This window comes from Pezoporus occidentalis, unplaced genomic scaffold (genome assembly GCF_034315485.1).
Source record: "Pezoporus occidentalis ecotype Australia unplaced genomic scaffold, CSIRO_AGI_Poc_V1 ctg45, whole genome shotgun sequence".
In the NCBI taxonomy this organism is placed as follows: Eukaryota; Metazoa; Chordata; class Aves; order Psittaciformes; family Psittacidae; genus Pezoporus; species Pezoporus occidentalis.
In genome coordinates this window covers 3217482-3232124 of record NW_026915780.1, presented here as the reverse complement: position 1 = coordinate 3232124, position 14643 = coordinate 3217482, and the positions used below count along the sequence as shown (strand labels likewise).

The 14643-nt window shown below is 46.0% G+C and overlaps 1 protein-coding gene across 1 annotated transcript in view; it reads right to left on the bottom strand.

Moving 5' to 3' along the window:
• ADAM12 (ADAM metallopeptidase domain 12) overlaps positions 1–14373 on the bottom strand; it is a 187251-nt gene extending 172878 nt beyond the window's left edge. The window contains exon 1 of the mRNA XM_062635218.1: positions 14106–14373. Coding sequence (XP_062491202.1) covers positions 14106–14208 — 103 coding nt within the window. The 5' untranslated portion in view covers positions 14209–14373. The remainder of the gene's footprint in view (positions 1–14105) is intronic.
• Positions 14374–14643: the final 270 nt, after the last annotated feature.

The window sequence follows — 14643 nt, the reverse complement described above, 5'->3', positions numbered from 1 at the left end:
GAAAATAGGGGATCACAGCCAAGGAAGAGTGACCCACACATGTCCATGTGGGATGGGAAAGATGACAGCATCTGAAGGGCCTGACTGGACAACAGGACACAGACATAAGAGACATGGGAAGAGGAAGGCAGGAGAAAAAAAGCCACGTAAAATACATAAGAAGAGGGAAAAAAAACCCAAAACATAGGCATAGATATTGAAGTATGCAGGAAACTTTAAAGCAAAGGGACAAACAGATATGCAGCCTCAGAATAGCCCTGAGTTTGGGCTTCTGGAGAGGTACAAAGCTGGGACAGCTTCTGCACACAGAGCCCTAAAGTCAGAAACACCAAAGAATTTATCCCAGTGAGGGATATTTCACCCGGTCTCTTGCACAATGGCTGAGCAAAACACACTCCCAGTTCTCTTCTGCTGGTGTCAGGCCACCCACCTCCAAGCATAAGCCCAGCCTTCCCAAAGAGCATCCGAGGGGCACCAGGAAAGGAGCGCGATGGGATGGGACTGGACATCGGCACTAACGAAGGGTTTCCATCACCTTGATCACACCCCGTGAGCTCCCAGCGCTGCAGTTCTTCATGCACACAGACGTGCTGGTATTTCCTCTCTGCCACTCTTCATCTCCTTTACTCATTTTCATTACAACTTCTTTGAAGCTGGGACCATTAGATTTGTTTGCATTACATTAATAATGAGGCCTCTTCTCTATGGGGACCCTTGGTGTTACAGCAATATAAATAGTGTAATAATTGAAATCAGAGAATTGAAATGGTAACGTGTCGTGAGAGGGGATGAAAATCAGGCCATCTGTATCACCAGAAACTTCTACTAGAGCCAGGTTTTCTATCTCTCGCGTCACATGCACCTACTTACTCACCTACTTATTTCCCATTTCAGTGAAATTCCGTCCCGTTCTTCCTGACGCAAGCTCGTCTCCCACTTTTTCACATGAAAAACTTCTCAGTTGTGTCTATCTGTTTTCTATTTTCAGCCTGCACTGAAGGTAACGCTTTTGATCCACAAGCAGCCCACAGGCTGATGCAGCATACCTTATTCTTCTTTTTTTTCCAGCAATATAAAAGATGCTTTGTACAACTCGTGAGATGAGTCGGTGTTATCTGTCAGTGGCTTTTGTGTGGCTTAAATATTCTTCATCTGCCATGTACTTCTGCAACCTTCCTTCTTTGCACAGTATCATACAACCTTGTTGGCAAAGAAGTTGAGAGCAGTTTTCATCTTTTTGCTTTATATTTCAGTTCCTTCAAGCTCTGCACAAAATAAACTCTAAGCCTGCAATGTGATGTCTTTGTTTAATGGCTGCTGCCTCCTGAGGAAGCCCAGACATACTTCACATTTGTCTTTAGATAAAATTAATAAGCTTTTAGTCAGGCAGTGCAATTTATTTGTCATTACGATAAATAAAAAGGTGAATGTTCTCAGTACCGATTGGGTTTGGATAAAATGGGATGAAGTGGAAGGAAGAAGAGAAAATGTCCCCCCCCAACTGTACAACCCTGCCATCCTCTTAGCGCTGGGTTTGCTCCACACTCGCCTGGCATGCCACAGAGAGAGGAGTCTGACTAGGGATGGTTTATAAGTACCACCAATCTACTAACATACAGATTTATAATAAAGCCAATGTATGAGGCTGTGCATCCTTCCCGTTGTGGACATGCATGTTCTGGGAGTTCCATCATAGAATCACAGAATCAACCAGGTTGGGAAAGACTTTTAAGATCACCAAGTCCAACTGTTCCCCAACACTGCCCAAGAGCACCATTAAACCACGTCACTAAGGGCCTCGTCTACACGGTTTTGAACCCTTCCAGCGATGGTGATTCCTTCTGCACATCTTGTCCCATGCACATTAACACGATCCTGTCAGGGTCCTGAGGCACCCAAGGGCTTTTGCAGCCCCACCACCTCACTAAAGCCTAGCCTGGCGATTCTGTGAGATGCCCATTACCAATCTAGACCACAGCCTTCTTCCCAGCACACTGCATCCAGACACGCATCATGTCACCCACTGCAGTTACGGCCAAGTTATGAAAATAACAAAAGCAGGACAATAAAGAAAAAGCTAAATTAAATTATATTATCCTTGTGTTACCTTTCATATTACAAATGGACTCAGAACTGTAAGTCACAGCCTATCTACTTTTTCCTCAGCCACAAAACAACAATGCAGAGGAATAATCTAAGGATAGAAAAGAATAATAGACAAGAGTAATCTTTCTGCAACCTGAAAACAGCTAACAGCACTGCTCTGCATCGCAGTGCTTTGGCAATGCTGTGGAAGACAAAAAGGGTGTACTCTATCCATTTCCTTCCTCGTTTTCCTCAGCTTCCTCAGCTTCATTCACAGTCAGTGGGATCTATTGTTTGGATGGGTCATTTCCAGCTGTGGAGAGCAGGCTATACTCATGGCTGCATCCAGCACTCACTGGACCATTGGCAATTAGTTTTGTGGCAGGGCACTGGGGCATCCCTATAGGCTCTGTTGCCAGATGGCCTCCCCTATAGCCCAGGACCCCTTGGGTCAACTCTGCGCCACCAGCCCTACAAGCTGGGCAGGAATCCCAGCAGAGCCACCACTGCCAGTGGGGCACCCGTCAGATGGGAAGGAGGTTTATCCCTCTGATCAGTTGCTTTTCTCCCATGTCTTATTTGGGATGATTATTTTAACACCTCCAGACTCACAAGAGAACTTCTTTTTAAAGTTATTAAGCTAACTTACACACGGAGAGGAAGACCAAGCATTTGCCCTTCAGCATGGAAGTGAACTTAGGAAATATAAGAAGGGGATGGTACTGGGTAAGGGGCAGAGACTACCCACCAAGTACATCGCTAACCAACCAGGTAACGGAAGGTTTCCACCAAAGTTCAATATTAGGATCAGTATTAGTATTTCTATCAGCAACTTTTACTCAATGTGTACAAATGTCCTTCTGCAATCCAGTGCTCCAACAGGTTTGGAGACAATGTCTGCACAGAGGACAGGAATATTACCAAAGTAACCAATAACTTGCAGGCTGGAGCAAAGGAATGAAACCAAGCAGTACAGAATGCAGGTTTGTACCCTTGAGGACTAGTAAGTTTTCTGCTCAAAGGCAAATGACAACGGAAAGACCCATGTATGTTATTCAGTATAACACTGATACCACATGAAGCAAAGACAGCCCTGGAAAGCTGCATAAAAAGAGGTGTTCCCAGTTCAGATGCCGAAGTCACTCCTGAGAGCTAACAATAGAAGCACATCTGGAATCCTGTGGGCGTTTCTCCCCACCTGCATTCACAAAGGATTAATTCAGCCTGGAGCTGGTGGATTGGAAAGGCTGCCATGGTGAGCAGGGAAGTGGAAAGACTGAAGTACAAGAAGGGAACTAAAGGAATTATTTTGCATAATCTGCTAAACCGAAGATGACAGGACCCATGATAGTCTTTTAGCTTTATACACCTCTTGGTATTTATCTTGCCTGTGCTGATACATTTATAGGTGGCAAGAGTTTAAAGTGGCTATACATAAAGTTGGATAGGATTGCAATGCACAGCTCCTGAGCAAAGAGGATCACATCCAGCTCTCGTGCATCAATGTAAAATTAAAAATCAACTTGCTTTAAATGGAAATTGTGAACATTAGGACTGAGACTGTATCATGCCAAACAATAAAGAAGTGTCAGCTACCCAAGTATCTGGCCAAGAAGTGGGGATGTGTGCTTCCAGTCCTCTCTTTCACTCCATCTGCCAGCAAAAGCCAAAACATTACCCAAGCTAAACACTATCCAGGCACAAATCTTGCTGAAAAGACTTTATAGAACAGTACCCATTCTGACTGAGACAGGAAAAATAATGAATTGTCACTTATTAAATATAACCAAATGTAAATTGTGATAGTATGATAAACATGCAAATGCTGCAAAATAAACCAGTACAATATTCCCAGTACACAATGGTTAAAGGTCCCCTCCAACCCAAACCGTTGTATGATTCTATGATAAAGCGAGCCCAGTAACATGCACAGGATCACGTAAGCAACCTCTTGCCTTAAAGTCAGACAATCATTCATCTTAAACATTACTCTAACCACCAGCTGAAAACACAGACACCCTCTCCAGAGAAAGGACAAAAATCAGGAACTCCACCACACTGATAAGATACTTCCCGTTATCCCACTAACAGCCCTTCCACGGCTTTAAATAAGACGGCACAGAACAGAGTCTGCCTTCAGCTGTGTGTAACCACAAAAGTCTGGGCAAGACTGGGGCTGTGCATTAAATAAAACTCTTATCTCTCGCAGTAAAGGTTTTATGAGTTCAAAACCGTAAATTATTTTTCCAGCTAAGCCATGCACATCTAAGCAGTACATTGATTCTATCCACAAAAAAAAAAAAAATCCAGTAAAATCACTCCTTTCATGGCCTGCCTGGAAAATAATTATTAAAGAAGAAGGCAAGCCACCTAACTAAAAACAAAGTTTTACTTGTTTTCTCATTCCTCCCCCTAGTCCCAAATCCAAGCCCTCAGGCATTTAAGCACAAGTAACTTATAGAAAGCAACTCATTCCATGGATCTTCTTGAGCTCAAATCATGTCTTTTCCTTCACGTTGCAAAATTACTACTCCTGTGCATCAGTTTTAAAACACCAGAAGTCAGCAAAGGTCTTTGATGAGCCCAAGGACAGGCAGCAGCAAGACAACTCCATGCATTTCTGAGGTTAATTTTGTGTTCTTGCTGCTTCTAATGGAAAAATATCCCTCTCCAGCTTGACAGGCCTGTCAACTTTGAACCGATCCATGTGTGACTTTGCAGGATGCCTGCTTCATCTTTCACGCTGAGCAGCTTCACGAGCACTGACCGCTCGGATGAGAAATAGGAGCTTGAGACACACCGATCCCCTTTAAATAAACAGCATTAAAAACATGCTTTTTAATACTGCAGTTTTATAATCGTGAGTGCTATCTCCTGTCATCACTTGTTCTTGTATGAGCTATTCCCTTCTTAAATCTAATTCTGCTGATGAAATAATCTGAGAAAGGGAGCAGCCCTTGTATTCCTCTCCCTCGAAATCCCATAAACTCCATGGAAAAAGTCATGTGTTCAACATTTTACTACAGACATGGGAGTGAAAGCTTCAATTTGAAGGTAACTCGCTGTTCTTCTCCACCAAGGGCTCTGCTGCCAGTGTCACTGTGTGGCCAGCTGAATAAACTAATGACACATATTAAGGCGAAAAAGGCAGAGAGAGGGGAAAAGAAGGAAAATAAAATGTTCATTGTGGAACATACCCCCTAAGCAGTTGGATCATCTTAATCTTCAAGCTTCTGTAATACAACTGTTGGAAGGCTCTAAGTCTGCACACAATAAAGTGCTTTATTCAGGGAACCATATGACTCCATCAGTCATTCAAGCACATGTTTGGCACAGATTGAAAGTGAAAAGCATAGCTAAGTCAAATATTTCAAAACTGAACTTGTCTTTCTAACACACATGGTTTATATATTGGTGTAATATCTATATAACTTTTCAGTTCTCATATAGGGTAATGTCATGGCTGAAGTACAAAATGATGTCTGCTGCACCAGGCAGCATCGCTCTTCTCAGGAGTTAAGACACGCCAAAAAGCCATTTACTAGAAAATTAGAAGGAAACTATCACACTTGACAGGTCCTCAAGAAAACTGTAAAAATAGCTTTTGTTCCTTCTAATTCCTGAATATCAGTTTCCCAAATCAGGATGCTACACCATTCCTTGCTAGAGAGCTGCGCTGTAACAAATCCAGGACAGCCAGTTCCTTCCTCTTCCCATGCCCAAGATCTGTCTCCTCTGTTTGCAGATGAAATATTGCTCATCATAGAGAGTTACTCCTGCTGATGCAAATGCGATTAAAGCAATCTTGGGAGAGCACAGTGTGATTAAAGCATAAGTAATGTGAGAAGGATTTGGGCTTTCATTATACGGAATACATATTGAAATGCACTCAAGGAAAGAAGCCAGTATATCTCAATATCCTCCCTGTTCTTGAGAACAAAATGTGACAAGTGGAGTTTTGAGAACAACATTTGCCATTGACTGCAGGAGGGGGCAGGGAGGCTGCAGAACGTTTCAAACAGTGAAAACCAACCTTGGTAATGTGTATAGAATATATACATATACTGTATTTGGGAAACAGCTGCCCAGCCTCATTTGTGATGTTGTTATGCTTGACTGAAGAATTACTATTCAGGAGTAGTCCAAAGAGTTGCCTTTTTTCCCTGGATGAGAACATTTCAAAATATGACAGACCTAAAGCAGCAAAGCATTGAACCAGAGGGCATTTTGACACACAAGGTAACGGGTATGGATTCCAGGATCCCCCCATGGAAGAGCTCAGCGCTGGGAGTTCATAGAAGAGGGCAAGTTGTAAATGCAAGGTTCAAACTAAAGCAGCTTTGAAAAGTAAGTGACAACGGCTTAGGAGAACTTGTGTCCTCTTGCTGTAAATCCTGTTTTAAGCGTGCTCCTGTTCCAAGTGCTGATGGACACCACATAAATTGGCCCAGTCGTTCTACAGTGTGAAAACAAGCAGGACAGGATTAAAACCAGGTGAAAAATAGAGGGTTGCACAATGCCTTTCCCTCAGGTATTTCCAGGATGCCATGGTGAAGGATGTCCCATCTTAACTCCGCATCAACCCAACCAACATTATCCCAGCATGAAGCTGAAGCTTTTGACAAGGGCATGTAGTGATAGAACAAGGGGAATGGCTTTAACCTGACAAAGGGGAGATTGAAATGAGCTCTTAGGCAGAAGCTCTTCCCTGTGAGGGTGCTGAGGCACTGTCACAGGGTGCCCAGAGAAGCTGTGGCTGCCCCATCCCTGGCAGTGTTCAAGGCCAGGTTGGACACAGGGCCTTGGAGCAAGCTGCTCTAGTGGAAGGTGTCCCTGCCCATGGCAGGGGTTGGAGCTGGATGATCCCTTCAAACCTAAATCATTCTATGATAATTACACAAAAATCCAGATCCAGCATTACTCTCCCCCACCAAAACCTCAAGAAAGGATGCTTTCCATTAAATGAAGTAGCAAATTACTCCCCAACTTACAATTTCCTCTCACTCTCTTCAAAGTACAGCGCAATCTTTTTCTCCAATTATTTACTTGCCTCCCTCACTGAGCATAAGGAATCTTTAGTATTGAGGGGTGTTCCTTCCCATATATGATCATCAGTGAAACAAACCTACTGAGTGGGAGCTGGAGTGGTGCTCATCCCATGCACACACATCATTCAGTCAGGCATTCTGCAGGAAATCACACTGAAAACACGGCAAATCCAGCTGAAATGAATTGCAGCATCAATTTAGGTAAACGTGCATGGAAATGATTTGTAGCTTTTTCCCAAACCTAGCAAATGAGCTACTGGGCTGGGGAGTTAATATCCATCATGCGTCGCTGTTTGCATGGGGAGTACCTGCTACTTGCCTTACACAACAGCAGAAAGGGAAAAATCACCTGCATCTGTATGAGCATGAGCTGCCTCTGAAGTCTGTCTCCCTGTTTTTTGAAACATGAATGAATGGGAAACTTAAAGAGCTACTTAATGTTCTTGAAGCAGAGCAGAGGTTTATGTGTGTGACCTTACAACAGATGTCACCATAAGGACTGGATCAGTCCAGAACTTCACAGGCTTCTTCAGGAGATGAGCTACTGAAGTAATGAACATTCACTTTTATTGTTTCCTCAGGGCTGGATATGTTCCCAGGTCACCAGCACAGCTTTGCTCATCTAGCCTAAACATCCTCTGATCCTGTCAAGCAGGTTTGAAGTGAATAGCACAGAACATCAGCACCAGGCTGTACAAAGGAGACAGATCCATGGAGCTGAGATAGTTCATCCCAACTGAGGATCAGACAAGGAGCATACCCGACACAAAATAAATAGACAATCTGCTTCTTTCTGAAGCATGAAGATCTCTTCTACAACGACCCTGCGCTTTTCCCTTAACAGCAAGAGTTTACCAAGATGTCTCTTCAGTGGGGTGCATTTTCCTCACTGAAGAAGCAATAGATAAAGAAATAAACACTATTTCACTTGGAATGCTTACCTCACACTTTAAAATCTGTGTCAAAACGCAAGAGTGGTTTTTAACCTGAATACAGTTTTATTACTTCCAATTCAAAAAGGAGCAGGGATCAGAAGTGAGATGCTGGATCCTTCCCTATCAGGTGCAGAGGCCACATTTCATTCTCAGCTAGAGCTCTGTCACCACAGTGTTCTCAATACCAGAAAGGGAATAAAGACTTAAATAATCTGGACTAAACAGTTCTGCACCCCACATCTTCTCATTGTTGAAGTAACACAGGATCTTCATCACGCTACCATCACTGCATGCAGACAGTGCTGCTGAGTAAAGATACCAGTGATGCTCACCTCCATGCACGGTCAGGCACCTATGCTCACCTTAATAAATGTAGCATTGCAAAGTCCAGATTAAGTTTTTTTGTCGTATTTTTACATGACTATATCAAAACCAAATCCCATGCACACCAGGTTTCGGCGAGGTTTATATTCCAATATGGTTTTTCAAAGGTCACATACGAGGCTTACTCCTCTTGCTCAATCAGCTGTTCTCAGAATTAGAGCACATTAAATAGAAGCAAGAAAACAGCACCCTTTCACCATTGTCAGAAGGTTTTTCACTTAGTGCATATGACACATACTAGTAGACTAAATTTACAGGGACTGACACAGTTCCTCTTAAAGAGTATCTCAAAATAAACTAGTTAAAGACTCTTTTGTGCCAAACTCTGCACGCCGTTTTTATGCCTTGCTGTGTATTATCCAGCGTGGCTAAAAGGCCATGAAACCTTTCACTTCTTGCCTTATTAGATCATATTTTTTTGGACAAGAAAGCATGTGTTCATCTAATCAGTGGTTTTATCGTGTTGACCTTGTGAATGGATAATCCTCCATCCCTGATTTAACCAAGTATTTCTCATCCTAGCTCCAAGTCATGGAAAGCAGCAAGCTCCTTTATAGGGTGTGTAAAACAATAATGAAACAACATGAAGTGATTTAACAAAGGAGTCAGCATTTCTGATTAGATGATGCAGTTCATTAAGTCGCTTCCTGAAGCACCCATAACCAAGTCACAATATCAACACAGTCTCAAACTCATATGTGATACTGAAACAGAGATGGGTTAACATCCTGGAGCAGGGATCTAGTAAGAAACAGCATCTTTCCTTAGTGTGATCCTCTTATCATAAAGATAAACATTTAACATAATTGAAGCAATTTGCCTTGTGTTAGCAAGAAACAAACAGTACTGTCATTTTGGATTGCATTCTCCTATCGAGAATCAACTATAACCCTCTTAACAGGGCTTAGTTTGTCATAGACACAGCAGAGCCTAAGAGAAGCCTCTGCAGATGTGATTTAGGCCTTTAGTACTATAACATTTTGGAGATGGTGGGCTTTTGTCCTAGGAATAATCTGAAAAGCTACTTGAAATGCAAGTACAATGTGCATGCAGTAGGAAGAGAGAAATCTGAGATGGCATGGAGTAAAACACAAGAACATGCAGAGGAAAAAAAGCCACCAGAAAAGGGCATTAAATGAAAAATCTTTCCAATATGAATAACATGAAAGGCCTGGCATCCTAAGAGGGACTGGATGCTGTGTGAGATACAGAGCTGGGGAGAGCCTGCTGGAGAGCCTGGACATTCTCATAGATCCTGGAATGGTTTGTGTTGAAAGGAAACTTAAAGCTCATCCAGCTCCAGCCCCTGCCACAGGCAGGGACACCTTCCACTAGAGCAGCTTGCTCCAAGCCCCTATGTCCAGCCTGGCCTTGAACGCTGCCAGGGATGGGGCAGCCACAGCTTCTCTGGGCACCCTGTGCCAGCGCCTCAGCACCCTCACAGGGAAGAGCTTCTGCCTAAGAGCTCATTTAAATCTACCTACATCTACATGCATAAATGTAGCTGTACTTCGGACCTAACTGCAAACACCCTGGAAATGCCAATTCTCTGTTTACAACAAGTCTCATAACAAAACTCGAGAAAACCCACCCCATCAGCCCTCAAACATGCAGTCTCTAAGCCAGGTTCTGGGACAGGAGGCTTGGTGGCACCTCCAGCAGAAGCTGGGATGCTAAAGCACCTTGGCCACACATGCAGGCTGCTCTGCTGGCTGTATCCTGCTGCTTGCCTGGCAAATGGAGCTTGCTGCTCACCATTCACATGCAATACTACAGCTCAAGCAGGTATGCCCAAAAGGATGCACATGAATACTGACAAAGCGAAGCCCAGCTGGATTCCTCAGACAATTTGCACTGGCAACGTGAGATATGTTAGAAACACAGCGACTGCAGTGATAAATCTGTCAGGGTTAGGATATGTGAGGCAAGAACCAGGCTGCTGGAGGACCAAATAAGCCTTTTACATGAATTCAGCCTTTTTAAAACAGGATTCCATGATCAACAGCATCGGCAGCAGCTGACAACCTCAGTGGAAGTAACAGATAAACACAGCTCTGACCTGCTGCACTCACTCACGTGTCATTAGACAAGTGCCACCGGGGCAGGCTCCATGCTGCGAAGGGGATGAAAAGCCACCCAAAACGTAGCCTGTCAATCATTAGTTCAAGGATGCTCTTTGTGGGTGGATGGAGATGTTTCCAAAACACCAGTGGATAACACAGCAGCTCCCCAGAGAGCAGGAGAGTTAATGATGCGAACATGATTTGAAGAGTGGGTATAATACCCTCGGCTGGTGGTGTATTTTGGCATGGATCTGCGGAGCCCCATGGACACTGAGAGCTCATGCCAGGCTGTCTGCAGGGGACTTGATAGGGATAACCATCGGACAAGAAGGTGATTATCATACACAGGCCATAAATATCTGCCACAAACATGGGAACGCTCTGAGAGAAGGCAGGATTTGAAAGTGAGCTCTGAAACACAGACTGTGCTGGAGACATCGGGTTTAAAGGGGGAGACATTGGGTTTAAAGGGAGCGACAAGGGAAGATTTCTTCTTCCATCAGGTATTTCCAATGCAGCTGCCATCAGTAATGAAAACAAAAGCTGACAGAAAAGTTATTTTAATTGGAGGTCAAGAATTTCAGACTGCACTTGTAGGATTTTCATTTTCCCTCCAGCTAACACCTAATGCTTAAAAGAGATTTAAGAGCTTCCCCCACACACACTCATTTGGAGTTTACCTATGCACACATACAGGAAAGCTTTGACTCTGCAAAAGGCTTATATAAATGTAGATTTTAAGGCTACAGAGCCTGTAAGATGAGCTCTTACCCTCCCATATATCATCCGCCACAGGGATAGCAAAGCTAATTTTGCTTTATTAAGGCCGGTACATCACTTAGTTTGCCTTTTTGTCCATGAGGACCTTTAGCCAGCAACCAAGGGCTGGCAGTACTGAAAACCAGAAGGGCAATTGTAAAACCATAAGAACTGGAAAAGAAACTCACGCTACAAGTGGGTGGCGAGGCTACTTTTAAGTTGTCTTAACTGATGACCTGATAATGCCTGTTTAATAGCAGAGCTGTTCCTAGGGCAGTCCCACACCCTGCACGTCTCTTGCCATGTCATATCGTAACTGCGACTTCCGTCCTTAATCACTAAGCACGTGTTTATGTAAAAATGAGGATATCCTGGCAGCTCCTCACATCCCTGACACCGGGCCCGGAGCAGGCGCAGCACCAGAGGCAGCTGAGGCAGAGGCTGCAAAGCTTGTGGAGATGTGTGCCAAGCACGACGAGGACTTTTCATCACCAGGCAGCCTCACCAGGTCCCGAAACATGCGGCTGGAACTTTCAGCACCTCTGTGACCAAGAAAGCAGCACATGCTCTGGCAAAGCTAAAGCTGTTCTCTACTTCCATAGAGAAAAAACATGGAACGGAAGGAGAGGATGCTCGCTGAGCACACTGGCTGCAGATGTAAATGGGACGTGTTATGGAAAGGAGTGGGGAAGATGCAGCAAAGCAGACCCAAACCCCAGCTGAGCTGTGGGGGTCAGCAAGCACTGCTGTTGCTCAAGCACAGACATTTAAATAGAGGCACTGTAAGGATGAGCAGCTAACACAAACTTTATAGGGAGCTTAATTCATCACTGCAAATGTAACCTTAGAGCTTCAGCTGGGCTCTTAGGGAACACAACAGGGTTTCCACCCCTACCTACTATCGTCTCTCATCTGTATGCTAGATCTAAGTCACCTACCATTTGCCCTCTTATTTTATTGCAGGTACAACTCCTTCGAGGTATATTCATGTCTTCATTTCTGTCGTATGTGAATGCTTGAAGCATTGAAACTCAAACTTTTGTGGAAGTGTAGTCAAGTTCACCCTCTGTCCCAGCTCACCTCCCACTGGCCCCACCATCATAGAATCAACTAGGTCAGAAAAGACCTTCAAGATCCAGTCCAGCTATTGATGCTGTCAGCATAGACACGTCCTGCCTCAATCCAACCCACCCTCCATCTATGCAAAGGGAACAGCCACTAGGAAGCAGGAGATCTACTTCTCATCTACCTGACAATTTCTGCCCAGCACTGATTTGGTGCAAATGCAAATGTGGACAAAGAGAAATTAAGACCCCTCACAGAAGCAAAGCAAAGCTTCAACTCCTGTTAATTCATTCACACAAATCCCAAGCGCTCTACTAAATGCAACAACTTGCTCCGTCTACCCTAGGATTTCAATGTGCTGAAGTATCTCTCTGTCTTTCCCTCAGCAAATCCCGAGCCAAAGTCCCAGGGAAAGTTGCTGTGAATAGATGTGGAGACAAGCAAACATTTGCCAAGTTTAAAGTTACAACGAAAAAAAAAGCCCCACGACAGGAGTTTGTAGTAACCCATGGGGACACACGCACTCCTCAGCGCTGTTACATGTACTTATACAAGAGAATCGCCCTTCCTCTCTCTCATAGAATATGCATTGTCAGCTGCCGATTAATGAAGAGGACAGGGTCTGGGCTCTCCAGTGATTCCAGAATAAGGCCCAGACTTGCCATACAAAGAGACAAGTCACTTTTCCAGGCTGTTCCCCCATCTATAACACGGACAGCACAGAGCCAGTGCTGCAAAACATCTTTAAGACTGACTGCACCGATCACTGCCTTGTGCTGCGTTTGAATGAGCACAGCAGCCAGCAAACTTCTACCCAGCGAGGACTCTTTTACCATCAGCAGTTGGCTTTTCCAGGCAATCCTTCCCGGCTGGAAACAAGTCTGAGCTCTGACAATCCTCTCCAATTCGGCCCCAACCCGCAGGGGGCTGTTTGATGGGGACCCTCCGGGAAAAACTGCTGCATGGGATGGGGACACACACACACACACCGGGGGGTCCCGGGAGCCCACAGCGCATCCCGCATACCGGGGGGTCCCGGGGATCCCGCAGCGCACCCATACACGCACCGGGGGTCCCCGGGACTTTGCAGGGAACTCCCATACATGGGGTTCACGGGACCTTCCCATACACTGGGGGTCCGCAGGACCCCAACGGGGCACACTCCATGCAGGGGGTCCCCAGCACAGAACCTCCACACTGGGGGTCCCAGGACCCAGCAGGGCACCCAAACACACCCGGGGGTCCCCGGGACCTTGCAGGTCAGCCACCACACATAGAGTTTTGGGGACCGGACAGCGCATCCCCTAAACCGGGTGTCCCCAGCACCCCCTCACACTGGGGGTCCCCGAGGACCCCCAAGAGCACACCGGGAGTCACTAGGACTCTGCAGCGCACCCCTACACACGCTGTGGATCCCCAGGACATCCCCACAGCGGGGGCTCGCCGACCCATTCCGCTCACCCTGGGGGTTGCAGGTTCGATTTTTTGGGGGGGGGGGGGAAGTCGGGGTTTCAAAGCGGAGTTTTCCCTGGAAAGGCTTGGAAGTCCCCACGCCGCGCAGAGAAGCGGGACTTACGCGTCCCGGGGAGAGCGGAGCGCAGCGTGGCGGAGGCCAGGAAAGGGCGGGGGGGAAGAGCGGAAGGGTGCGCAAAACGAGCGCAGGCAGCGCGGTTGGATCCTCGCTCCGGTGCTGGTCCCCTTAAAAATGGAGCGTCGGGTGAGGAAGTGTGTGAGGGGAACTCGGTGGGGCTGCGTGGGGAGCTTACCTTGAGCGGCGGGGGATGCTGGAAGCAGGCAGCCGAGGCTGAGCAGCAACGCGGACACCCGCGCCGGGGGGGGGAAGCGCTGGGCGCGGAGGCGCTTTGACATCTTAGCCCAGGCTGAGGGAGACAAACTTTCATCAGCTGGGGCTGGAGAGCAGCCCCATAATATACAGTTACAGAGAGGAGCGAGCTGGGACTCAGGATGTGAGAGATTTCCTGCATGCAGTTAACTCCAAAACCCCTCCTGCTGATGAGCTGGGCTCTGCTTTCTTAGGAAGGAGAAGAAAAAAAAAAAGAAGAGTTGAAGGTGGTTTTGTTGTTTTTTTTTTTTTCTTTTTAAAGCGGTTTGGGGGTTGGTTTGGGGTTAGTTTGTGGTATTTTGGCAAGAAAAGCCTTGCTGACCGCTGCAGCCCGTCCTGCGCTCCTCGCCGTGGAACAAATGAGCCCCAACCGCCCCTCCGCGGGGTCCTACTGCCCGCCCGCCGCACCGGCGGCGCCGAGCACAACGCTGCTCCCCCGGGGCTCCGGGGTGCCCACAACA